The 25,168-nt window shown below is 43.6% G+C and overlaps 1 protein-coding gene across 2 annotated transcripts; it reads right to left on the bottom strand.

Moving 5' to 3' along the window:
• Positions 1 to 109: 109 nt before the first annotated feature.
• Positions 110 to 24,370, bottom strand: cab39 (calcium binding protein 39). Of its 2 annotated transcripts, none has more exons than XM_072461976.1 (9): positions 24,243 to 24,370; positions 14,813 to 14,973; positions 14,080 to 14,244; positions 9,114 to 9,232; positions 8,518 to 8,686; positions 8,017 to 8,076; positions 5,389 to 5,454; positions 3,927 to 4,070; positions 110 to 2,746 (listed from the first exon to the last, which is right to left on the bottom strand). In XM_072461976.1, exons 2-9 carry the CDS (start codon positions 14,924 to 14,926, stop codon positions 2,558 to 2,560), a joined length of 1,026 nt encoding a protein of 341 aa, XP_072318077.1. In that variant the 5' UTR covers positions 14,927 to 14,973; positions 24,243 to 24,370; the 3' UTR covers positions 110 to 2,557. The 2 variants fall into 2 exon arrangements, with proteins under 2 accessions (XP_072318077.1, XP_072318078.1); XM_072461977.1 differs by lacking the exon at positions 24,243 to 24,370 and adding an exon at positions 21,287 to 21,306.
• Positions 24,371 to 25,168: the final 798 nt, after the last annotated feature.

Below are 25,168 nucleotides of genomic sequence, written 5' to 3'. Positions count from 1 at the left end.
CAACAGGATCACACCAACTGCACATGGGGCTTCAGAACAAAGCCCCTTTATTCATCTGAGAACCTTTAAAACACCATCTGCACCCGAGCGAGACAGACAACACACGTGGTATTATTCCAAATGTTTTTATTTCTTTGAATTGCAGGGCCCAGACCTTTGACACTTCAGAAAGCATCACACTCTGCTCTGTGCTGAAGCCTTCGCATCAGGCCACACGGTTAGACATCAGTCATGTAAATATAATCAAATACTGGAGCAAAAGAAACTCTTCCATTACAAGGTCGTCAGTGCAGCCTCATGCAGAGCAGACGGACGAGGGTCGCAGCATCAGCACCAGTCTCACCAAAGAGTCCCAGATGTGACACTAGGACGTGCATTTGGAACTCAGCCGCCCACAAAGCATTGCACTTGTAATTGCACTGGAATTCTATAAATGCTTTAGTTTCGTCTCAAGTCCCCAACTTCACACTCAAAAAGTCACCAGAAAAAAAAGAAAGAAGAAAAATCAGTCAAATTAGGATTAACCGGTTCAGAGCTAATCGCAGGACATTCCTTTGCTGTACAATTGTTAATAGTTATAGCTAAATGTGCGCCGGCCTCTTATGCCCCTTTTAAGTTATGTACAAGAAACAACGCCACCAGCCAGTAACCTTTTTCAGCAGAATATGAACAATAAAATTAACATCTTTGCGGCTAAAAAGTGTGAACAAAATGAACAATGAACAAAAATAAACCAAAAATGTGATGCAGGTGGTGGTAATAATAAGAAGTCAATGTAAAATCAAGCAGAAAAGGCATATGTACACGTTAACCCTGTCCCAAAATGACTATTTAAAAAAACTAATTCTGGCAAGTTCAAAAAGAGAAAATTGTAATAATAATGATAATGATGATGATGCTGGGTGTTTTTGATCGAGCGGTCCAGTTGATTTGCACCTTTTTGGAGAAGAATTCAGACTTTGGAGGAATGAAATAAGATTTTTCAAAGTCAATTCCTGGGGTTAGAGTTAAGACTTAAAGGTACGTCATCTTGTTTATGTTTACGAAATGAAAAATAAGACTATTTTATTAAGAAAAACTAAATAAAAAAGTATGGGAAAAATAAAGCGTCAGCCCCCAAAATTTGCCAGATTTAAATCCTAATTACATTTTTTACCGTTGGGTTTTCATGGTTTAGACTTAAAGATGCACCGTGTAACTTTTCTGGTGGCGAGGCCGACACCCTGTGACGTCAATCGCTCGTCTCCATGGCGATAAGACAAGTTTAATTTCATATTGTGGAACATTCTAGGCGAGGAAACAACATCCACCGAAACATTTACACGGCGCATCTTTAGCTTTGGCCTTCTCAAACCTCTGGCTTTTTTTTTACACAATCGTTAGTCGCAAAATGCTCATTTTCTCTGACCGCGCAGGTGAGAGATTTCCCCCCATAAATCACTTCGACCGGCCCAAAGACGCGCAGCAGGTGAAGGCCTTGGTGGACATTTCGCTGCAGCAAAGGCCATTCTCAACATGCCACCAACACACTAATTATTCACTTCTCAACGCCACGTTTTACCCGACAATTTGTGCACGCGCGTTCATGCAGCGCTGCGTCAACTGCTGCTTTGTGTAAGTGGGTAAAAGGACACATTTTATGCATTATTTGTACCGTTATTAGCTTTCAAACATTCATTTTGGAATCTCCTTTTAAAGAACTAAAATGAACGCATCGTAAGGCGTTTCCCCCGTCAGGATTCAGTGTTTCCAAGACATGCGAGTTAAAGCACGCGGTTGTAACGAACGCGATTTGATGACAGAAAGAGCGTGGATGAATGGACTTGACATTCGTGTGTCGAGTTCACAAATCTGGGACATTTTGAACAGCGTTTGTGTGAGGCTCAGAGAAGACAACCTTCAACGAAATAAGAAATAAAACTTGCATAAAATGTGTCCTGAAAGAGGCTATGAACACAAAAATGGGCTTCAGTGGGATCCAGATCACCTTTATTCGTTTAAAATAAGTCTAACATTGTGTGATATTGACGGTGATTGTAACCTTCAGTCACAACTTCAAATATTCAGTTTTTTGGACTTTTTACCTTTGATTCTTTTTAGTTTTGGCCCCAATTTTTACTTACCAACAGTGTGTGCAGAGGTGCATTTTTAGCTGTTTCAATTCCCTCTTTATGCCTTTACATTTGTATTCATTCATAGCCTCTTGTGTGATGTAAGACTTTGACACGGCCCTGGATGTCTGGTGTAAACTTGTTTTTTACTCTTTTAATTGGCAAACCCTTGACCTGACGTTGTTCCGGCGTGTTCCGGTTCACCCGGCGTGTTTCGGGGTGTACGAGTAAGCAGCAGCAGCATCATCATCTATTTTAAAGGTTTCAAACAGTTGCACAACGGTAAAATAAGGATCCAGAACAGAGTGGCGGAGCTGGCGTTTCCAAAATGGTGGAGTCGGGGGAGGTTTTGTCGCTATAGTTTTAGCCGGGACGAAGCCCGAAAGCCAGGACGAGGCGCTTTAGGGTCCGTGTAGTCCCTGGCCGTCCCCGGTCCGGGTCCAGGCTCAAGTCTCTTGGGGCGGAGGCCGTTTGAGGTCCCGGATCTGTTTGACCAGGTAAGTCTTTTCGTCGTTGAATTGCTCGTCTTCCGTTCGGTCGTTCTGAAATTTGGACAGGAACTCGATCAGCTTCGTCTGGTTCTTCAGCAGGATGTCCAGGATCGGCTGCGTCTTGTTGGGGTTGGCCACAAACACCTAAAACCGACAAGAAAACTGGTCACAATTCTGTATATTTTGTTAATATACTGTACTCGCTTCATTACTTAGTTTTTCCGCAAAACAATGAGAATAAAATCAGTTTTAGCAGAATTGTAGACGTTGGTTCATTCTCTGCTCGGCCCACATTTAGACTCACGTTTATTCTTGATTATCAAGTCTTGGATGTTAATTTTCTTCCTTTTTTTAAATAAAGATTTTCTGGCCCGAGAGCTTTGTTTGAAGGTAGCGACTCGGAGTGGGCAAAAATGTATTCATTTTCAGATATAAATGTGGTTAAACATGTCTTGAAATGTATTTGTTCAGGTTCAAATATCAGTGTAAAGTGTAAAAAGAATTTATAAAGACCTATAAAAGTGGCTGCAATATCACTTTTTTCATAGTTTGGCCGGGGTGCGACTTATACTCCAGAGCGACTTATGTGATATTATTCACAATTTTAACACAAATTTTAAGAGGGCGCTCTTGTTTAGAAGTGACTCAGAGGAAGAAGAATTCATTGGATTTAGTGATTTGGGGTAAAACTGATGCTTTGGTAAACTTGTTAGCATGTTCTTTATGCTATAGTTATCTGAATAACTGTTAATATGTTACGTTAACATACCAGACACTTACCACAGTTCTGTCTGTGCGTCATGTAGCTGAAGGTGTTAGCGTTAGCATACATACACCTATTCACCATGTTCTCTCATCTGTTATTATTTTAAATTGCATTTCAAGATAAAATGTCGGTTCTTGGTCTTGGATTTGATCAAAAATATGTATCAAAAAAATGTGACTTATCCTCCAGTGCGACTTTTTTCTTCTCTATTATGCATTTTTTGGCTGGTGCGACTTATAATGCGGACAATACAGTAATTCTCTTATTTGGATGTCCACAACACACTTTTTCATTATTAATCACCTTTTGTTTTTACAGTATTTCTTCCTCCAATCATAAACTACACTTAATATTCAATAACAACATTAAAAATATCTGTATTTCAATCATCTTACCACCTCTAATAGAGACATTTGGTATTCAAACCCACGTGAGTGCAGATCTGCAGACATTTTATCTCGTTCTTCTTTGCGTTTATACCTTTTGCCTCACGAATACATTTTGAATAATGCGTTTAATATAAAAGAAAAGGAAACGTTCGGGGAGCCGGAGCCGCACCTTAAAAACGTGGAACGCCTCGAACTGGATGTTGCGGCTCTTGTCCCGCAGCAGGTTCATCATAAGCTTGAGGTTGTCGGATTTGCTGATGTACTTGGTCATGATGGTGAAGTTGTGTCGGTCGAGGAGCAGCTCGCCCAGCAACTGGACACGACAGACAGGAAAACACACATGTGAAACGGGGGAGAACGGCAGCAGTGGGTCGAGTTTCAGCTTCATGGACGAACTGTACGGTTTACGTTTGACACAGGTTTACATCGAGCGCCTCTGCCTGGTTTATTGAGAGTTCTATTGTAGATTATCAGCCGTCTGACGCAGAATAAACCCATGGTAATGTTCAAATCCTCATTAACCCTGAGACCTTTCCCACTATCTTATAAATAAAGCTGTAACTCACTTATTTCCAGTCAAATCTATCATTCTGGGAAGAATCAGGGTCAAATAAAACTAATAAAAATGAATAGGACTGTTATATGGATTCCGCCTGGACATTTTTCAACTCATTTTTAGTCAATTTACCTTCAACAATTAAAAGAGAATTGTCAAAACCCAACAAAAGCTCAAACGAGCGTGAATCAGACCATCCTCCAGACTCCAGCTTCACTCATTCATTTATTTAACATAGAAAATCAAGACGGAATTGTAAATCTGATTTTCCTCGGTGCAGAGCTCGTTTCTACTCATGATCGGAGTAAATCCGACATCAGGACACAAAACTACAGAGTCTCAGCTTCACAAAGAGTCCAGACCTTTGTTTGTGCTCTAAAGAGTTCAGGAACAGCTTGAATTGGGTTCATTTTTTCATCCGGCGTTTCAGGAACAACCGTCCCTAAACGTAACGGGTTAATGTCAAAGGAACGGTTAAGAACTAAAGAGGATGAAGTGAGCTGGGTCCAAAACATAAAGATGAACAGAAACAGGTGCTCAAACAAAAGAGTAACATTCACATAATGCCACTCATTTGCACCCAAAAAGACGGAGCCGTTTGCGCACGTCATTGTTCGTTTGTTCTGCTAATTGCACTTAAATGAAGCAATTCATTCACATTCAGGAGTCTTCACTTTAACATAAATCACATACTGCATTTGAGAACACGTTTCGCTCCTGCTTTTCCTCATGGGGACGTCAAAATTGCTGGCGTTTATTCAATTACAGGTGCTTTATTGTCCAAAAAACACCTCAAAAAACAAAAATTCTTACTGTGGGCAGGCTCGCCGCTCCGCAGATCTGACCTGTAACCCGGCCTGGCTCGTCTTAGCATACATCGCACTCACATTGAAATTTTTGCGGTTTTGTGCGTCTATTGCGTTGTGTGCGTCATTTAAAAGCGATGGTGCGCACACACTTTAGCATGAGTCATCGGTGACGTTCTCGCTGGCGCCACTAGAGGGCGGTGACGTGGCGGTGGGGGCTCGGGTGCAACGCGACCCTCCACAGACCCGGTCTTTAAATAGCTCCTTACCTTCAGAGACTGCCTTTTCGTCACGTAGTTTTCAGAGTGGAGCAACTTCTCGTAGTCGCTGAAAAACTGTCAACAGAGAAAAACATAGAAACATTATTAAAAAGCAATTAATTTGGATTATAAATGACTTAATATAAACTTGATTCTTTTAAAAGCACTAGTTTTGGATTGAAATTATTCAAACAGTCATAATTCTAATAAACCTCGTAAATGTGCTTCTGATGTCATGGAGCAAGGAAATTACAACAATTAAAATGAGACGGATTTTAGATTTAAATCAATGCGGGTTCCTAAAATAAGATTTAATGGTATAATTTGCAAAAAAGTACATTATATCTTTATAGTTTGTGAAGTCGGAACAAGGCATTTCAAAATAAGGTCATAAAATCTGAATTGTAACGTTTTGAAGCTTTGATTTTGTCGTTTTCTTGGTTATTTTGGAGGCTGAGACCAGAGAGCTTTTTCTAGACAGTAGAAAATGTAATTAAAGTACTAAATGTTTATTGCTGACCGAAGTAATCTCAAAAATGTATCGTAAACATTCAAAGTACTATAATCTAAAAGGAACAGACAATAACTGCATTTAAGAAAGACAACATCGTAATAAGTATGAAAAAGAAAATTAGGCTGTTGAGAGAAAAGACTGGAAATATGTTTGCAGTGTAATTTTGTACTGCAAATGTTTATTTGAATGTGTTTTAAAGCATCAGTGTAAAGTACAAGTGGAACAAAGGGCAGATGAGATCGCTCTTCTCTTTGCTCCTTTTCCTCATTATTTGTTTGTCACTGATAATGTATGTTAAATGTTATGAAAAAAATAAAATTGAATGTAAAATTTAATTAAATAAAAAAAATGAATGAATGAAATAAAAAATATAAAATAAAAGTAAAAATAACATGTAAAATTAAATTATAATAATAATAATAATAATAATAAGAAAAAATATATAATTTATTAAAAATAAGATAAATTAAAATGAAATAATATAAAATAGGTGTTCGAGGTGATGGGCCTTGCATATCAGAGCGTCAGAGTCTTTTAAATCTGCTTTTAAGACACATTTCTTCCCTTTGGCTTTTAACACAAGTTGAGCTGTATTTTGACCCATTGCGTTTGTATTTGTCTTAACGCTCCTGCACTGCATTTGCAGGTTTCACCATTTATTATTCAGCGAAGCACTTTGGTCTGCTGTAAACAACATGAAATCGACTTCTTGTTTCAATTTACACATTTTTTCCCACACTTTTCGGCTTTCCTCACGTTATTACAGCGACGTTAGCTTATTACAGCGACGTTAGCTTATTACAGCGACGTTAGCTTATTACAGCGACGTTAGCTTATTACAGCGACGTTAGCTTATTACAGCGACGTTAGCTTATTACAGCGACGTTAGCTTGCTTATTACAGCGACGTTAGCTTATTACAGCGACGTTAGCTTATTACAGCGACGTTAGCCTTCGCACTCGTCTCGCTGTCGAGCCGCGGCCGTGCATTATATCCACGGATTGCACAATACAGCGTGTTATGAAAGAGGACGAGCTCGCCAGTCAAACAAACCCACACCGTATTATCATCGTGTCACGAGCCAAAACAAACGTCTGAATAATAAACGCAGAGGGCAGACACTCAGGGATTTGGAGGCGCCGTTGTTTAATTAACTGTGATTAGATGTAATAAAATGAACAGAAGACTTAATATGCAGCCTGCGCAACTTTAGAGAGACACTTTTGTCACTGCCGATCGGGAAGAGCTGCACTTTATGAGAAGCACTGATACAAATGTCCAAAATGTGGCCTCAAAATATTGCTATTCTGATACTGGGACGTCACAATGTCTTAACAATGTGTTAATGTCTTAACACATTAAAATTAACAATTTTAATGTGTTTTAAAATATCAGTGTCAAGTACAAGTGGCAAAAAAAGACAGATAACATAAGATCGCTCTTCTTTTTGCTCCTTTTCATTCATTATTTGTTTAACTGTATGTCAATGATAATGTATTTTAAATGTTATGAATAAAATAAAAACAACATGTAAAATTTTTTTTTTAAATGAATTAATAATAATAATTAAGAAAAATAAAAAATAGGATAAAATTAAATTAAATAAGATAAAAGAAAAATATATAAAAAAATAGGTGTTCATTAGATTTTTCTGGATTAAGGATTGCTCTTCCTTTTGCTCCTTTTCATTCATTATTTGATTGTTGAGATTATGGCGACTGTGACCAAACAGTGAAATCTTTAACTGTCTTTCCCGTGGTCTGACATGTCCCTGTTAGACTTACAGAAAGGCAAAATAAAGTAAAATATGGCTAAAACGGCCCGATAAACAACTTTATTTACATTTAAGTCTATTTCATGGACCACAGATTGAACTAAACAAAACATCATTTTACTTCTATAATCGTCACAAATATCATTTCCAATTATATTGTGCCCTGAATACTCTTGACATTCCTATTCTGATAAATATGTGATTTTTGACAACGCACAGCGGTATCAGAACCGTAACGTGCTGAATATGATTTTCCATATTTCAGACTGTTGTTGTTGTGTTATGCGTGACAGTCATTTACAGGTTCATTTTTAATCCCTACAGCAAACAGAAAAGGAGCTGTTCTCACCCTGTCGTAGTGCTGCTCCAGAAACTCCGCGCTCAGCAGTTTGTGTCTCGTGAGGAGGTCCTACAACAAACAAACACATTTTCAATTAGAGCCCGAATCCACCACCATGAGCGCTATTCGTTCTTACAATATTATTTCTTAACTAATCAAAATGTAAATGGAACAATATGGCAGCACAAAATCAGAAATACCACGTAAAAAGTATCGCTATATCGATCCGATACCGATATGTGTTACATTTAAATGCATTGAAAGTCCTCCTACTTTTAAAGAACCTCATCTTTGCCTTGAAAATGTCTGAAATTAAATAAACGTGCAAATGACATGTAAACGACAAGAATCTGATAAAAAATAAATGATGAATCAACATTTTTGCAGGAGAATCAGTTGCTTGCAGTAAAACGTGTACTTTATATATTCTCTCCAGTGTTTTGTACTGTAATACTCTCACGTGGGCTGAAGGGGGAGCACTGTCAAACGTGTCGTATTAACCCGACTCACTTTGAACGTGGCGAACGCGTCGGAGGCGATGTCGAACGTGGACATCTCGACGTATCTGAAGAAGTCGTAGAACTGCTCCGACAACAGTGTGATTTTGGCCAGGGGCTCGTGCCGGATGCACTCGCGCAGCATGATGCCGCAGTTCAGGGCGATCTCCGGGGACTCGTACCTGCGCCGGACAGAAACGGCACATTTGTGATTTGGTTTGAGTTCACGTGACATAAACGTCCCGGGGCAGAAATGTTTGAGATAAAACTGAGATATGAACTGGTAAACTAATGAACAAGAATCCCTGGAAGCACTTTATTAATTACATCTTAATTAGCCTTAATAAAGCATGAAGAAGAGCAAATAATGAACAAATACTTAAGTAGTTACAAAGCTTGAATCATTCTTAATAAAAATGGGTTAAGAATTAACATTTTATGCCTGAAAGATTTGATCAACTTTGGACTAAAATGCAGATATTTAATTGTATTTATTTTTCACATTTTTCACCTTTTCTTCCCAAACTTGCAAAAGTACGATAAATAAACAGGGAAATAACCGCGGCCGTTGTGCGATTCGCCGATTAAAGCCCCTGGTGTGACACGTACCCTTTGAGCAGCATGAAGAGGATGTTCTGTTGTGTGCAGAGATACTCCACTGTGGGCGTGCGCGTGCCGATCTGACGCCGCAGGATGTTGTTGAAAATCTGCGCCACGTCTTTCTTCCCCTGGAGACGAGAAGAAACACACAGCATTCATTACACGGCGGGGTTACTGTACGTACACGGCGGGGTTACTGTACGTACACGGCGGGGTTACTGTACGTACACGGCGGGGTTACTGTACGTACACGGCGGGGTTACTGTACGTACACGGCGGGGTTACTGTACGTACACGGCGGGGTTACTGTACGTACACGGCGGGGTTAACACGCGTAGACAACAAAAACGCTGCTTCACAACTTCCTTGTCCAACATTAAACGCTGATGCCCTTTTCAGATTGCGGCGAGGACACAATCTAAAAATAATGCTGCTTATCAAGCGCAAAATCAGCGTTTGCCCGACACGCCGTTTAGTTTTGTCGCTAACCTTTGGCTGCATGTTTCTAGGGTTGCTACGGTAATATTTCCTTGTGATAATACACACAATCTTTCCCATTTGTTTCGTCGAGTTTGCGTTGACTCTCTGACTTGACATATTACAGTCTGTTTAAGTTAGACAATATAAAACATTACAGTGGTAAAAGTGTAAAATATCAGGTCAACGTTTACACCGGATGCCATTCCTAACAACCATCATATCATTTATGCAGTTACTGTGTCTAACGTCCTGCTGCAATCACAGTTAAAGTGCCCCCTACAGGTCGGACGACTCAATGAACTAAAATACAGTTAAGAGAAATATATTTTAAATTTTACTAAAAAAAGAAAAACTTTTGCAATTTCACTTCCTCTTTGTAATTGATTTTGTTGAATTAATGTTTAAAAGGGTCCAAAAAGTTGTTTCCTTGTGTAAATTCTGCATAAACTTTGACTGGAATGAGTCAAATTCCTGTCATATTCTACAGATTTTTCAACGTTTTCTCCACAAATACCAGCTCGATTGGTGTAATACTATAATTTCTATGTACAAAAGCTATAACTACACCAGATAAAGTCAAAATTAGAACATTGTAAAAAGCCTGTCATAGGCACTTTAACTCTTCACTCATTTGTCATTGAGCTGTTTGATAGAATGTTTCTGTGCGTTTCCAAGCGCTGTGAAACATTTGTGCAAATATAGTTTACATTTTATTTTAAATCCGACACTGTTCCCTCTAACGGTTTTACAATATCCTTTAAAATGTGAGTCACTCTCTCTGCGCAGGCGGGCGGTGCTCATTGACTCCAGGCTGAGAGCCCTCGGGCCCTCGCTCAGTCAGCGGCGAGAGCAAAAGTGCTTCAAATCAGATCCAAAAAAGCGCTTGAGTCACAGACATTTGTGTGAACGAGGCTGTCGCCACCATCAATGTCCCATCCAGATATTATTACAGTATTATGCTTATTACGCTTACTTAAAGTGCACCCTTTGGACGACTCATTGAACTAAAATGCATTTAAAATGGATATATTTAAAATTTAGCTCGAAATTATAAAAATGTCATCACAGAATAGCATCATTTTTAGGTTTATAATTTTCACTTCCCGTAGGAAATGACCATCTAATGTCACAAGTTTTTTATTTGACAATTAAAAATATATGAGAGTGACTTTAGTTTGTTCAATTAATGTTTAAAGGGTCAAAAAGTTTCTGTAAATTCCGCAGTCCTGTCATTTTCCATAGATTTTTCATTGTTTTCACAAATACATACTCGATAGGTGTCATTAATAATCACAAAACTCCCTGGTCTCGTCGTTCATGTGTCAGACGACGGTCTCGCCTCAAACACACGACCGTGAGTCACCGCGCTCGCCAAGGACGAGACCAGTTTGTCCACATGACATCCACACCTCGCGCACGCACCATGCACACACACGCACACACACGCACACGCACGCCTTACGCGCACACACACACACACACACACACACACACACACTGGCCTAGTGTCGTTGTGAATGCCACTCAAACGGATCGCTCCATGAGTTTGTGTTCAATCCCGTTTTCTAATACTCGAGCCAAGTAACTTAAAGTGACGTGTGACAAGTTTTTACGATGTTCTGATTTTGACTTTACTTGGTGCATTTATACCTGTTGTACATGTAAATTATAGTTTTACGCCAATATAACAGGTATTTGTGGAGAAAGTTAAAAAATCTGAAGAAAATGACAGGAAGTGACATCACACCAAGGACACTCATTCCATGTCAAAGTTGATGCATAATTTCCACAAATCAAACAACTTTTTGACCCTCTAAATTTCATTTTATAAATAAAGTTGCGCTCATATATCTTTATTTGTCAAATACATTTTTAAAAAGTTACATTTGATGAGATTTTGCCCAGTGTTTGCTGGGTAGTTTCCTAGTGTGATGTCATCAATGACAACCAGAAAGTGGAATTATAAACCAAAAAAATGTGCTATACTGTGATAAGACTTTTATATTGTTAAGCAAAATTCCAAATATATTCATCTTAACTGCATTTTAGTTCAATAACAGAGGCCCTTTAAAGTCATTTAAAATATGTTAATGCTGAAAGTTCTGTATTAAATGTAGGTATCCATGGTATGATTTATTAAATATAAGCTACATTTCCACTGGTCAGCTTTGGAGTGGATCGATGTGGCCTGACTCACTTTGGCCAATGAAACGCTCTCGAGCGAGATGACTGGACGAGAGAGAACGCAGCCGTAGGTGGAAACAAGATGACAAAGATCAGATAAACAGATAATAGCAGACTTGATAAACGAGATAAACTGTGGCATGTCTAGCGACGATAACGTTACACGTCACAGAGCGCACGCGGGCATCAGCCGTTTCCTGTTTATCGTGCCAAGACCCAAAGTACGATATTTCCAAACCCAATGATTAAATAAAGAGACATTAAAACAGTGTAGGGGTGCAAAGAGGTGAAATAAATGTAGGAAAAGCTCCCGATAAACCACGTCTCACAGGAATTACTAAATGTCTAAATGTTGTTTTTTGTCCTTATTTCTGTAGCTTCCTCTTTGACAGTGTTGCTTTTCTGTTCCATCTCGAGCAGCACATTGGATACAGTTTGTGTAAATTTTTTAAAAAACAATCTGACACAAAATCACAGGAAAATGAATACAAAAATGGTCAGGAAAAAAGTGCACAAGACAAACGTCAGTTTATTCAGAGTGGAAAGACAAGGCTTTCTGCAGTTTTTAAGGCTCCATTCGACAAAAAAATTAAATAAAATTGTCTGTACAGAATTGTGTTTTTTTTGAATAAAAAAAGAAATGCATATTAAATAAAATAAATTAAAATAAATTAAATAAATAACCTCGGATTCAGGAGGAGCAGAGTGGTTTTCGTCCCGGTCGTGGAACACTGGACCAGCTCTATACCCTCCATCGGGTGCTCGAGGGCTCATGGGAGTTTGCCCAACCAGTCCACATGTGCTTTGTGGATCTGGAGAAGGCTTTCGACCGTGTCCCTCGGGGTGTCCTTTGGGGGGTGCTCCGGGAGTACGGGGTCCGGGGCCCTTTGCTCAGGGCTGTCCGGTCCCTGTATGACCGGAGCAGGAGCTGTGTTCGCATTGCCGGCAGTAAGTCAGACCTGTTCCCAGTGCATGTTGGACTCCGCCAGGGCTGCCCTTTGTCACCGGTTCTGTTCATAATTTTTATGGACAGAATTTCTAGGCGCAGTCAGGGGTCGGAGGGTGTCCGGTTTGGGGACCACAGGATCTCATCTCTGCTGTTTGCAGACGATGTTGTCCTGATGGCTCCATCAAACCCGGACCTGCAACATGCACTGGGACGGTTTGCAGCCGAGTGTGAAGCGGCTGGGATGAGAATCAGCACCTCCAAATCCGAGGCCATGGTTCTCGACCGGAAAAAGGTGGCTTGCCCTCTTCAGGTGGGTGGGGTGTCCTTGCCCCAAGTGGAGGAGTTCAAGTAGGGTCTTGTTCACGAGTGAGGGAAGGATGGAGCGTGAGATCGACAGGCGGATCGGTGCAGCGGCTGCAGTGATGCAGTCGCTGCATCGGACCGTTGTGGTAAAGAAGGAGCTGAGCCGAAAGGCAAAGCTCTCGATTTACCGGTCGGTCTACGTTCTGACCTCACCTATGGTCATGAGCTTTGGGTAGTGACCGAAAGAACAAGATCGCGGATACAAGCGGTCGAAATGAGTTTCCTCCGCCGGGTGGCTGGGCGCTCCCTTAGAGATAAGGTGAGGAGCTCGACCACACGGGGGGAGCTCGGAGTAGAGCCGCTGCTCCTCCACGTCGAGAGGAGCCAGCTGAGGTGGCTCGGGCATCTGTTCCGGATGCCTCCTGGGCGCCTCTCTCGGGAGGTGTTTCAGGCATGTCCCACCGGGAAGAGGCCCCGGGGAAGACCCAGGACACGCTGGAGAGACTATGTCTCTCGGCTGGCCTGGGAACGCCTCGGGATCCCCCCGGAGGAGTTAGAGGAAGTGTCTGGGGAGGAGGAAGTCTGGGAGTCCCTGCTCAGACTGCTGCCCCCACGACCCGGCCCCGGATAAAGCGGCAGAAAATGGATGGATGGAAATAAATAAAATAAATAAAATATGGGAATTAAAGACTAGTGAAAAAAAAGTATAATTCAGGTATGATTTAGAATTTAATTAAGGGTGTGAACCTTACAGCGGAACAGGACACGTGGGATCAAATGAAAGGTGGGTTATTATTATTACTCTTTATTTCAATTGTGTGTGTTATTTAAGTTAAGTTCCTTTTAGAGTAATTACTTTCTGAAGAGGCAGATGAGTGCTTAAGTTTCCTCTTCAAGGCAATATAAAGGATACTAAGAGTGCGTATTGTGACAAAATTGTAATTAGGCTTCGAGATGTTGCTTTACCCAAGCAGTTTTAAAAGAGTGTTCCAGAAACAGCACATTCCCTTGAGCGTTGAACATTCTGGTCTAAAACTCCGGTCAAACACGTTCCCTCACCTCAAAGTCAATGAGCTGGAGGTCTGCGATGAGCGTGCTGAGGAGGCCGCTGTTGTAGAGCTCCTGTGCCAGCTGTGCCACGGCCTCGGTCTGCGGCTCCTTCTCATTCGTCCCGTACAGGATCTCCTTCATCGCCACCAGGCTTTTGGACACGTCGTCTGTCGCCTGGGACACAGAAGCAGGTAGAAACACATAGAAAAACATGAGAACTGGCTACGATTGACCGACTGCCACGTGGTGCACGCTTCAGCACTTCTGTCTCCTACATTTCTGTCTCTTGCTTTGACCGGAAAGTTCCACAGTGATGCATTTGAGAAAACGAAGAAAAACACAGAATAAAGGGATGGATTTAAGAGTATTTGATGCGCTGTGTAGTAAAATCGGGGAAATGTGTCGTCTGCAAAAGAATTTCACTCCACTAAGCATTTAAGGAACATTAACCGTTTAATTTAGTCGCCTGCAGAGGACATCGCGACTCCTAAATCTGGGCATCCCAAACTTTTCCTTGCCGGGCCCCTAGTCCAAAACCGCAGCCATGGTAAAAGTAATAGACGTAATAAAAATGATCACCAACAAGCATTTATTTTAGACAAATACACTGTAATTGTGTTGTTTGTGTTCCAGTGCCTATTTTCCATTCATTTCTATGCACAGTTTATTACTTTAGTGACCATACAAAGCTCTTGGGGGCCCTTGATATCTCTGGCGCCCCCTAGGGAAAGCTTCTGTTCACCTTCTCCGCCTTCTTGTCGGAGATGTCGTGCTTCTCCAGGATCGTCATGCTGTCCTTCAGGTTCTTCACGATGTCGACCGGGGACTTGTGCGATTTGCCGAAGGGGAACGGCATGGTGAAGGTGAAGCGTTACCGCGACAACCGGGCAGCAGCCAGTCCACCTGCCGGGACAAGAATGAATGAATGTTTGGATGGAGGACATTTACAGACAATTGTTTTTTCATCAACAAATGCTGAATGCACATGTCATTTTGATTTAATGATTGAATTTTATGACTCGGACAAAACAATGACAAAATTAGTTAACAATTATCTGAATAGTTTTTAGCTTTAATAGGCACTTTATCAATCAACAATAAATGACCGTGGTTTTTTTTTTGGCCCTATTTCTGTAGCTTCTTATTTGACAGTGCTGCAAGATGAAAATAAAAATAAAAAATAAATAAAAATAATATAAAATAAAAATCTTCACAAAATCAAGAACTTTTTCTTGGATTCTGAACCCCTGGAAAGGTAAAGGACATTCAGATGCTAATCAGGTACTCAGGGTGGTTGAGCCAGGGTCTCACAAAGACAAAGAGGTTTCTAATAGCCCATTAAGATTCTGAATAGGCTCGGTAGATACAAGGGGGGAGTTTCTGTTGAAACAAACAACTCTTTCTACTTCAGGAAGGCTCCTCCCAATGGGCGGGTCTTACCACAGAACAGTATTAATATCGGAGTTCTCGATCTAAATTCTTTTATTGACAATGACTCTTGGATGAGAGTCGAAACGTCTAATTTTTCAAACTGAGTCCAGATGACTACAACTGAAGCTTTTTCTACTATGGAACACGCCTGGACGAATGAGGGATTACACCGACAAAATCAAGAACGTTGAGCTCTCACTATTGCCTCGTTTAAATATGTTTGGGTCATTGCAAGTTATTTAAGCATTTCCTTTTCCCATTTTTTTTCCCCCCACTTCTCAACATTCAAAATCAAATGCACTATTTATTTGTCCACGTATCGACCCTACAGCCCGTGTAACCACCACGTATCGACCCTACAGCCCGTGTAACCACCACGTCTCGACCCTACAGCCCGTGTAACCACCACGTCTCGACCCTACAGCCCGTGTAACCACCACGTCTCGACCCTACAGCCCGTGTAACCACCACGTCTCGACCCTACAGCCCGTGTAACCACCACGTATCGACCCTACAGCCCGTGTAACCACCACGTATCGACCCTACAGCCCGTGTAACCACCACGTATCGACCCTACAGCCCGTGTAACCACCACGTCTCGACCCTACAGCCCGTGTAACCACCACGTATCGACCCTACAGCCCGTGTAACCACCACGTCTCGACCCTACAGCCCGTGTAACCACCACGTATCGACCCTACAGCCCGTGTAACCACCACGTATCGACCCTACAGCCCGTGTAACCACCACGTATCGACCCTACAGCCCGTGTAACCACCACGTATCGACCCTACAGCCCGTGTAACCACCACGTATCGACCCTACAGCCCGTGTAACCACCACGTATCGACCCTACAGCCCGTGTAACCACCACGTCTCGACCCTACAGCCCGTGTAACCACCACGTCTCGACCCTACAGTCCGTGTAACCACCACGTCTCGACCCTACAGCCCGTGTAACCACCACGTATCGACCCTACAGCCCGTGTAACCACCACGTATCGACCCTACAGCCCGTGTAACCACCACGTCTCGACCCTACAGCCCGTGTAACCACCACGTATCGACCCTACAGCCCGTGTAACCACCACGTCTCGACCCTACAGCCCGTGTAACCACCACGTATCGACCCTACAGCCCGTGTAACCACCACGTATCGACCCTACAGCCCGTGTAACCACCACGTATCGACCCTACAGCCCGTGTAACCACCACGTATCGACCCTACAGCCCGTGTAACCACCACGTCTCGACCCTACAGCCCGTGTAACCACCACGTCTCGACCCTACAGCCCGTGTAACCACCACGTCTCGACCCTACAGCCCGTGTAACCACCACGTATCGACCCTACAGCCCGTGTAACCACCACGTCTCGACCCTACAGCCCGTGTAACCACCACGTCTCGACCCTACAGCCCGTGTAACCACCACGTCTCGACCCTACAGCCCGTGTAACCACCACGTCTCGACCCTACAGCCCGTGTAACCACCACGTATCGACCCTACAGCCCGTGTAACCACCACGTATCGACCCTACAGCCCGTGTAACCACCACGTCTCGACCCTACAGCCCGTGTAACCACCACGTATCGACCCTACAGCCCGTGTAACCACCACGTCTCGACCCTACAGCCCGTGTAACCACCACGTATCAACCCTACAGCCCGTGTAACCACCACGTATCGACCCTACAGCCCGTGTAACCACCACGTCTCGACCCTACAGCCCGTGTAACCACCACGTCTCGACCCTACAGCCCGTGTAACCACCACGTATCGACCCTACAGCCCGTGTAACCACCACGTATCGACCCTACAGCCCGTGTAACCACCACGTATCGACCCTACAGCCCGTGTAACCACCACGTATCGACCCTACAGCCCGTGTAACCACCACGTCTCGACCCTACAGCCCGTGTAACCACCACGTCTCGACCCTACAGTCCGTGTAACCACCACGTCTCGACCCTACAGCCCGTGTAACCACCACGTATCGACCCTACAGCCCGTGTAACCACCACGTCTCGACCCTACAGCCCGTGTAACCACCACGTCTCGACCCTACAGCCCGTGTAACCACCACGTCTCGACCCTACAGCCCGTGTAACCACCACGTCTCGACCCTACAGCCCGTGTAACCACCACGTATCGACCCTACAGCCCGTGTAACCACCACGTATCAACCCTACAGCCCGTGTAACCACCACGTATCGACCCTACAGCCCGTGTAACCACCACGTCTCGACCCTACAGCCCGTGTAACCACCACGTATCGACCCTACAGCCCGTGTAACCACCACGTCTCGACCCTACAGCCCGTGTAACCACCACGTATCGACCCTACAGCCCGTGTAACCACCACGTCTCGACCCTACAGCCCGTGTAACCACCACGTATCGACCCTACAGCCCGTGTAACCACCACGTATCGACCCTACAGCCCGTGTAACCACCACGTATCGACCCTACAGCCCGTGTAACCACCACGTCTCGACCCTACAGCCCGTGTAACCACCACGTCTCGACCCTACAGCCCGTGTAACCACCACGTCTCGACCCTACAGCCCGTGTAACCACCACGTATCGACCCTACAGCCCGTGTAACCACCACGTATCGACCCTACAGCCCGTGTAACCACCACGTATCGACCCTACAGCCCGTGTAACCACCACGTCTCGACCCTACAGCCCGTGTAACCACCACGTATCGACCCTACAGCCCGTGTAACCACCACGTATCGACCCTACAGCCCGTGTAACCACCACGTATCGACCCTACAGCCCGTGTAACCACCACGTATCGACCCTACAGCCCGTGTAACCACCACGTATCGACCCTACAGCCCGTGTAACCACCACGTCTCGACCCTACAGCCCGTGTAACCACCACGTATCGACCCTACAGCCCGTGTAACCACCACGTCTCGACCCTACAGCCCGTGTAACCACCACGTATCGACCCTACAGCCCGTGTAACCACCACGTCTCGACCCTACAGCCCGTGTAACCACCACGTCTCGACCCTACAGCCCGTGTAACCACCACGTATCGACCCTACAGCCCGTGTAACCACCACGTCTCGACCCTACAGCCCGTGTAACCACCAAGTCTCGACCCTACAGCCCGTGTAACCACCACGTATAAGTTAAAGGGCACAATAACAGTGGCGCCGCTGATTGCAGAAAATCAGACCGTGTGACCTTCTGCCTCTCCAGCTACAGTTACTTTAGACTTTTGCGGTTCTGATTCAGGTTGAGTTGGGGAAATGAGTCTTTCCCACAATGCGGATGTTTTTGTGCAAAGAAAAATGTATAATTAAAAAAGTACTGGACAGGAAAAGATGAATCGACCAATTGTTAAAGTCAACCATAAAAAATAAACGCAATTGTAATCATTATCTGGACTAAACAGACTCTGAAACACAACTAACTTTTGATAACAAAGACAGTGGTATTGTTCAGCCAAAAGATTAAAAGAAGAGTATAATTCATCAACTATACACTTCATTTGTAACTTCTTGATCTAGACCTTTATTTGGTTGATAACGTAATTTTTTTAAAAGTCACAATGTACAACAGATGTAATCATTAGGAGGTAAAAGCAACCTCTAAGATAAGCTAAACTAAGCTAAGCTGGACTGGACTAAACTAAACTACTGAACTGAACTAAATTGAACTCTGAACTAAACTAAATTAAATTAAACACTGAGCTAAACTAAACTAAAAACTAAACACTGAACTGAACTAGAGCTTTTCTGGTGTTGCAGCTTCATGTTTTGGGTGACATCTTGAGCACACAAACATTGCTTCATCTGCTGCTCAGACCAGGATCAGAGCCACGCCGTTACCGCACTGAGCACTCGTGACACCACGGGACGTTTTACCACTCCGGGCGTAACGTCAGTCAGAAGCAATACCAGTTTGGCATCTGTCGCGAGCCAATTGACAATTGAATTACAGTTTGTTTCAGTTGAGCATGATTATCTACTCAGCGGCTCGATAACGAGTTTGAAACCACAGTGAAACAAACAAACACACACAAACAAACACACAACTGCAGGTAATAATAGACATAACCGTCCCACTAGAGTTCAGGATCATGCACTCGGGCCTCAAAACTCCTGCCGTGGACACAATAAACGGTTACATCCAGAACGTTCTGCTGGCTGCGGCGAAAAGGGCCCTCATGGGAAAAATTGAGGACACAAATTGTAACTTGACGTCAAAAAAAAGACATTCGATTTGAAATGGGACAAATTTGTGGGACTTTCGTTTATGCCTTAAATTTCCTTTATTTTTGTTGCATTTCTACGATTCAGATTTTTGTCACTCTGGTCTCTTTTTTATTGCGTTTATTTTATCTTGTGTTTTATTTTTCTAGTTCTATTTTATACGTTATACTTGTAAGAAACTTGTAAAAAAAAAAAATTAAAAATAAGTTCAATCACTAGTCGGGAGTTAGTCTCAATACTTCAAATGAGCATCTAGTTTTATAAGTTTAGCATTTAATAGTTTCTGGGTGGGATTTTTAACAAGATTAGATTAGATTAATAGATGAACTCAACTACATCATTTATGTTTTAAGCATAATGAACACACTAGTGAGGATAACACTTGTAAAGCTTATTCTTTCATCTTAAATTGCTGCATATTCCATAGTTTTAAAATAAAGAGTGTTTTTATGGGCATCTAAAACCACATTGAGCCTTTTCGACATCGTTACAATCGGACTAAAAACACCTGATTATGCAGCATGAGGTCATAAACGTGTCACTTTTTTACAGACGGTATTAAAGATTTACAACAGCCGAAACACGTCACGCTTACGTTACCGCGCTTACCGTAAGTCCCCTCAAACTAAAAACCACGTCACTGTACATTTGATAAAAAATAGAACTTGTATAAATGGTTCCCAAATAGAGAAAATGTATCATTTTTAGGGTCCGGATAAGACGAGTTTGCATGAGATGAGACGAGATTTTTACATAAGTTAATAATATTAATAATACATAAATTGCGCAGTTCAGTTCACAATTAAACATTAAACATTTTTATTTATTTTATTCTACATCTTTGTGGTCAGTGTGAAACAGCGTTTTGGAACAGCGTCTTCTTAAAACATTAACTCACTTAAATACTTGTTTTTAATACAATTATAAATATTTTAATAATTGATGAGACATGAATATTCCAATAGCTCTTAATTTTGCTTTAGTAGTTTAGATGACGTTAGCTATGTTTTTTTTTTATTGCAGATGGCTACTTTAAATGCTACTCATTTTATTTCAACCATCAAACATTTTCACATTGCATCAGGAACGTGCAAAAAAGTCTGTTTGAGATTCAAATCTAGCACAAAATGCGAATAGACCATCGAATTAAGCACAAAAAGGGCAGAAATATCACTTCATGCCTTTGATTCTTCATAATTTTTAGTAGTTTTAATTACTGACAATCAAACAAGCCACTCAATATTCTAATTTCGCACGTCTCTGACACGACGTTATCAATATTTTGCATATTTTTAGTATTGACCAATATTTCCAAACGCTTCTGGTTTTAAAAGTCGACCGCCCGTGATGAGAGCTCGTGAAACGTCTTTGTTACAACACGTTAACCATCATGTGTGTCAGGTTAATGATCGACAGTTACACGTTTACTCAGCGGGGGTCTCGGCCTCAGCCTCTCGTTTGACCTCCGCGACCGCTCTACGCGCACTATTACTCCCTGCGCGCTTACAACCAGGATGTGTTTCCCAACCGCTTCGATTCAGGTCAATAAACTCACCCTACAGAGGCAAGAGTCCTTCAGGAAAACCTTTAATCCCAAGATAGGACGTCACGGTGACATCGGGACGGGTGGAGGACCGGTTACGACTCGGCCGCATCTCGCTCCGTCACTGACGCCTCCACAAAAGCCCCTTATCTGCAGCGCGCCCCACCCAAGCACCTTAAATACACAACGTGGGGCGAGGCTGGGAGCAAAGTTTGTCAGAGATAGCGAGAGATAGTGACGCGCTTCGACTCCGACCAGTAAAACCAGAATGCAGGACTTTCTGGGCGAGCGCGGAGTAGGGCTGCGACCGAGGGATGTTTTAGTGGTCCACTGGCACTTTGAGCTCGTTTTAACACATTTATGACCAAATAAAGGTTGAGCTATGGGGACTGAAGGCTTCTACAGAGACAACATTTACAAAGAAAGTGCATTAGTGATGAAAATTACATATTTATATTCTCTGACATTTTGATTCCAATGTCTGTAAAACATTTCATTTTTAGTCACGCTTTAGTGTTTAGTCTCCTAGTTGCATTTGTCCCGGCTTTAGTCCCGGCTTTAGTCCCGGCTTTAGTCCCGGCTTTAGTCCCGGCTTTAGTCCCGGCTTTAGTCCCGGCTTTAGTCCCGGCTTTAGTCCGGCTTTAGTCCCGGCTTTAGTCCCGGCTTTAGTCCCGGCTTTAGTCCCCGCTTTAGTCCCCGCTTTAGTCCCCGCTTTAGTCCCCGCTTTAGTCCCCGCTTTAGTCCCCGCTTTAGTCCCCGCTTTAGTCCCCGCTTTAGTCCCCGCTTTAGTCCCCGCTTTAGTCCCCGCTTTAGTCCCCGCTTTAGTCCCGGCTTTAGTCCCGGCTTTAGTCCCCGCTTTAGACCCCGCTTTAGACCCCGCTTTAGACCCCGCTTTAGACCCCGCTTTAGACCCCTCTAGACCCCTCTAGACTCGGTTTAATCCTAGATTACACATGGTTTAGTTTGGTTCAACTTCCAAGTTTCATTTCATCATAATTTTGTCTTCCATCAAAAACATTCATTACAAATAAATTGACTGTGGAGTCTCGGCTCTACACAAGGCTCTTACTGTCATACAGACAAGTCTTCTAACCTTTTAATACAGAAGTGACTCACTCTGCCCATGAGACAAACAGCACAGACAGGACACACATCACAGGTTCTTGGAGCGTTTCAGGGTCAGACGCAGACACACCTCGGCGAGACCAGGTGGCTAAATCCGTCTTTTCGCGCACAGGCTAATGCTCGTTAGCGTGGCCAGCCGGCAGCGCGGCCGTTTGAGTTTGAGTGACGCAGGTAAGAGGTTCAAACACATATGGCAGCTTCAAAACCACACGGTTAGGACGCAGTGAGTGGCTTTACACAACACGGGTCAATAACACGGTCCAAACATGTTTCCTTTTGTCAGAACGCGGGGAAAAGATGCTGCATTTTGAGACAATATCAACAATATCGGGTGTATTTTTAGGACTTTTTGGTGTAGATCTAAACCAGGACTACACAGGAACTAAAGCCGGAACTAAATGTGGGTCAGTCGAATGCGTGAAAGAACATTTTCATTATTGTGACAGCTGTATGGAAGTTGAAGAGTTTTAATATTGTTTATGATGAAATAAATACAAAATTCTCAAAAAGAATGCATCAAAAATATAAATGGAGTAATATTCCTGCACTTTTGCGTGTAAAATCGCATTAAACCTCAACCAATACATTTAAAGACGTGCATTAAGTCACTTTTGATGGATCGACAGTCTTGTCGAGGGTTTCTAAAAAAATAATGATAATCATTTTCTTTTTCTCAATATCGCCCAATAGACAGGCAGCTTTTAATAATCAGTCGCTTCAGAGCCACGGTCACAATTAATCACATTGTCATGTTTAGGTTTTGTAAAAAATCCATCTGTAAAATGATGTGGTTTTGGATCAGATTTTAAACTTTTTTGAAAAATTATGACTTTAAAGCTGCAACTAAGATTAGACCATTTTACTTCAACAAAAAACACTAAATACAGGTTTCTTCTGTTGTTTTGGAGAACAGATCGTGTCCAGCTGGCATGATGTTCTTGAAATCGATACTGAAAGGCATTTTTATTTCGTTTATGAATTATTATTATATAAAAATGAAATAAATAATGAAAAATAATACAAGTCTGGAAAATAATGGATATACATTTTCAGATCGTGATTTTTTTTTTAAAGAAGAAAAAAAATCATAATTATTAATACCGTTTTTTTTGTTTTGTTTTTAAATCACCCAGACACCAATCACAACGTTACTTCTATCAAATAAGCCCCCATTATTTTAGATGTTTTTAATTTCCTGTCTGATTCCTAGAAGGAGCGGAGTTGACCCCCACAGGCTGGAGCGCGCCGCCCCTCGCAGTTTGTGATGGTGCCAACTTTGCGCAATACTAAAAACAATGACGGCCATTCTCCGCCTGCAAACACCAGAATATCACACTTTATTTACACGTTTCATTTCTGCAGATTTGGAAAAAAATCGTGAATTCGTCCACAAACCCATACAAACATGGCCCCGGGTTTTAATCACAGCCAAATAATAAGAATAATGACAACAACAACAACAACAAGAACCAGAGCAGGCGTTTCCAAATGCCCGCGTGCGCACGAACCGAACCGAACCGTCTTTACGCCCGGACCCTGCCCCGGCGCACGCGACCCCCGCACGGGCTCGTCACAACTTTACCGTTATTTATAGTGTGGCGGTGTGGGTGGCGTTAGCCTGTTAGCATCGCTGTCCCGGGGCCTGGAAGTGGACGCGCGGCGGCGGTGGAGCCCGGGAGCCCGACTTCGGTGAATCACTGCCGGGCTTTTGACGCACCTGAACGCGCCGTCTCCACGTTCGGGCTCAAGCGGGGCGTGTGTCCCTCCGCGCGGGTACTATTTCAGCTCGTGTACGTGCAGAAAGCTACGGCAAAAATCAGTTCGCAGCATCAGCGTGTTTTACCTTTGGGATGCGGCGTTTCCAACAGCTCCGGGTTCGGTTTGGACGGACGGCGTTCGCGGCGGTCTTTAAACACGTCTTTAGGCCCGTGGTGCGGTTAAATAGCACGCGCGCAGTTTCTTCCTAGTTGTTAGAGAGCAGCGGGGCAGGGGCCAGTCTGCTGCTGCTGCTGCTGCGGGCGGAGGAGGAGGCGAGTCCCGCAGCAGCGCCGCCTCTGGACGTTTCCTGCAACGGCAACGAGGCGTGGAGCGTGGCCGGCAGAGGGCGCCATCACACCGGCACGGGACAGGGAGGAAGCGTGGCCGGCAGAGGGCGCCATCACACAGGCACGGGACAGGGAGGGAGCGTGGCCGGCAGAGGGCGCTATCACACCGGCACGGGACAGGGAGGGAGCGTGGCCGGCAGAGGGCGCTATCACACCGGCACGGGACAGGGAGGGAGCGTGGCCGGCAGAGGGCGCCAGTATACAGGCACGGGGCAGGGAGGGAGCGTGGCCGGCAGAGGGCGCTATCACACCGGCACGGGACAGGGAGGGAGCGTGGCCGGCAGAGGGCGCCATCACACAGGCACGGGGCAGGGAGGGAGGGAAGAAGGGAGGGAAGGAAGGAAGGAAGGAAGGAAGGAAGGAAGGAAGGAAGGAAGGGAGGGAGGGAGGGAAGGAAGGAAGGAAGGAAGGAAGGAGGGATTGAGGGGAGGGAGGGAAGGAAGGAAGGAAGGAAGGAGGGATTGAGGGGAGGGAAGGAAGGAAGGAAGGAGGGGAGGCAGGGAAGGAAGGAGGGAAGGAAGGAAGGAAGGGAAGGAGGGAAGGAAGGAAGGAAGGGAAGGAAGGAAGGAAGGGAAGGAGGGAAGGCGGTTAACTGTTTTCTCCATGGTTCTATTATTTTATGGTTTCTCTCACTATTTAACCTGTATAAACTAAATGGTTAAAA

This window comes from Eucyclogobius newberryi, unplaced genomic scaffold (assembly GCF_026437365.1).
Source record: "Eucyclogobius newberryi isolate DKJ021-1_F unplaced genomic scaffold, fEucNew1.0.hap1 SCAF_10, whole genome shotgun sequence".
Classification (NCBI taxonomy): Eukaryota; Metazoa; Chordata; class Actinopteri; order Gobiiformes; family Gobiidae; genus Eucyclogobius; species Eucyclogobius newberryi.
Note: the sequence above shows the minus strand (reverse complement) of the source record. Positions and strands in the feature narration are given on the sequence as shown.

What these genes read in the sequence shown, in the direction of transcription:
- cab39 (XM_072461976.1), bottom strand. Translation starts at nt 14,926, where the DNA reads ATGCCGTTCCCCTTCGGCAAATCGCACAAGTCCCCGGTCGACATCGTG. An exon ending in ACGCGTTCGCCACGTTCAAA is followed by an intron (nt 8,077 to 8,517) that starts GTGAGTCGGGTT and finishes TGTTTGTTGTAG; the next exon opens with GACCTCCTCACGAGACACAA. An exon ending in AGGCGTTCCACGTTTTTAAG is followed by an intron (nt 2,747 to 3,926) that starts GTGCGGCTCCGG and finishes TGTCGGTTTTAG; the next exon opens with GTGTTTGTGGCCAACCCCAA.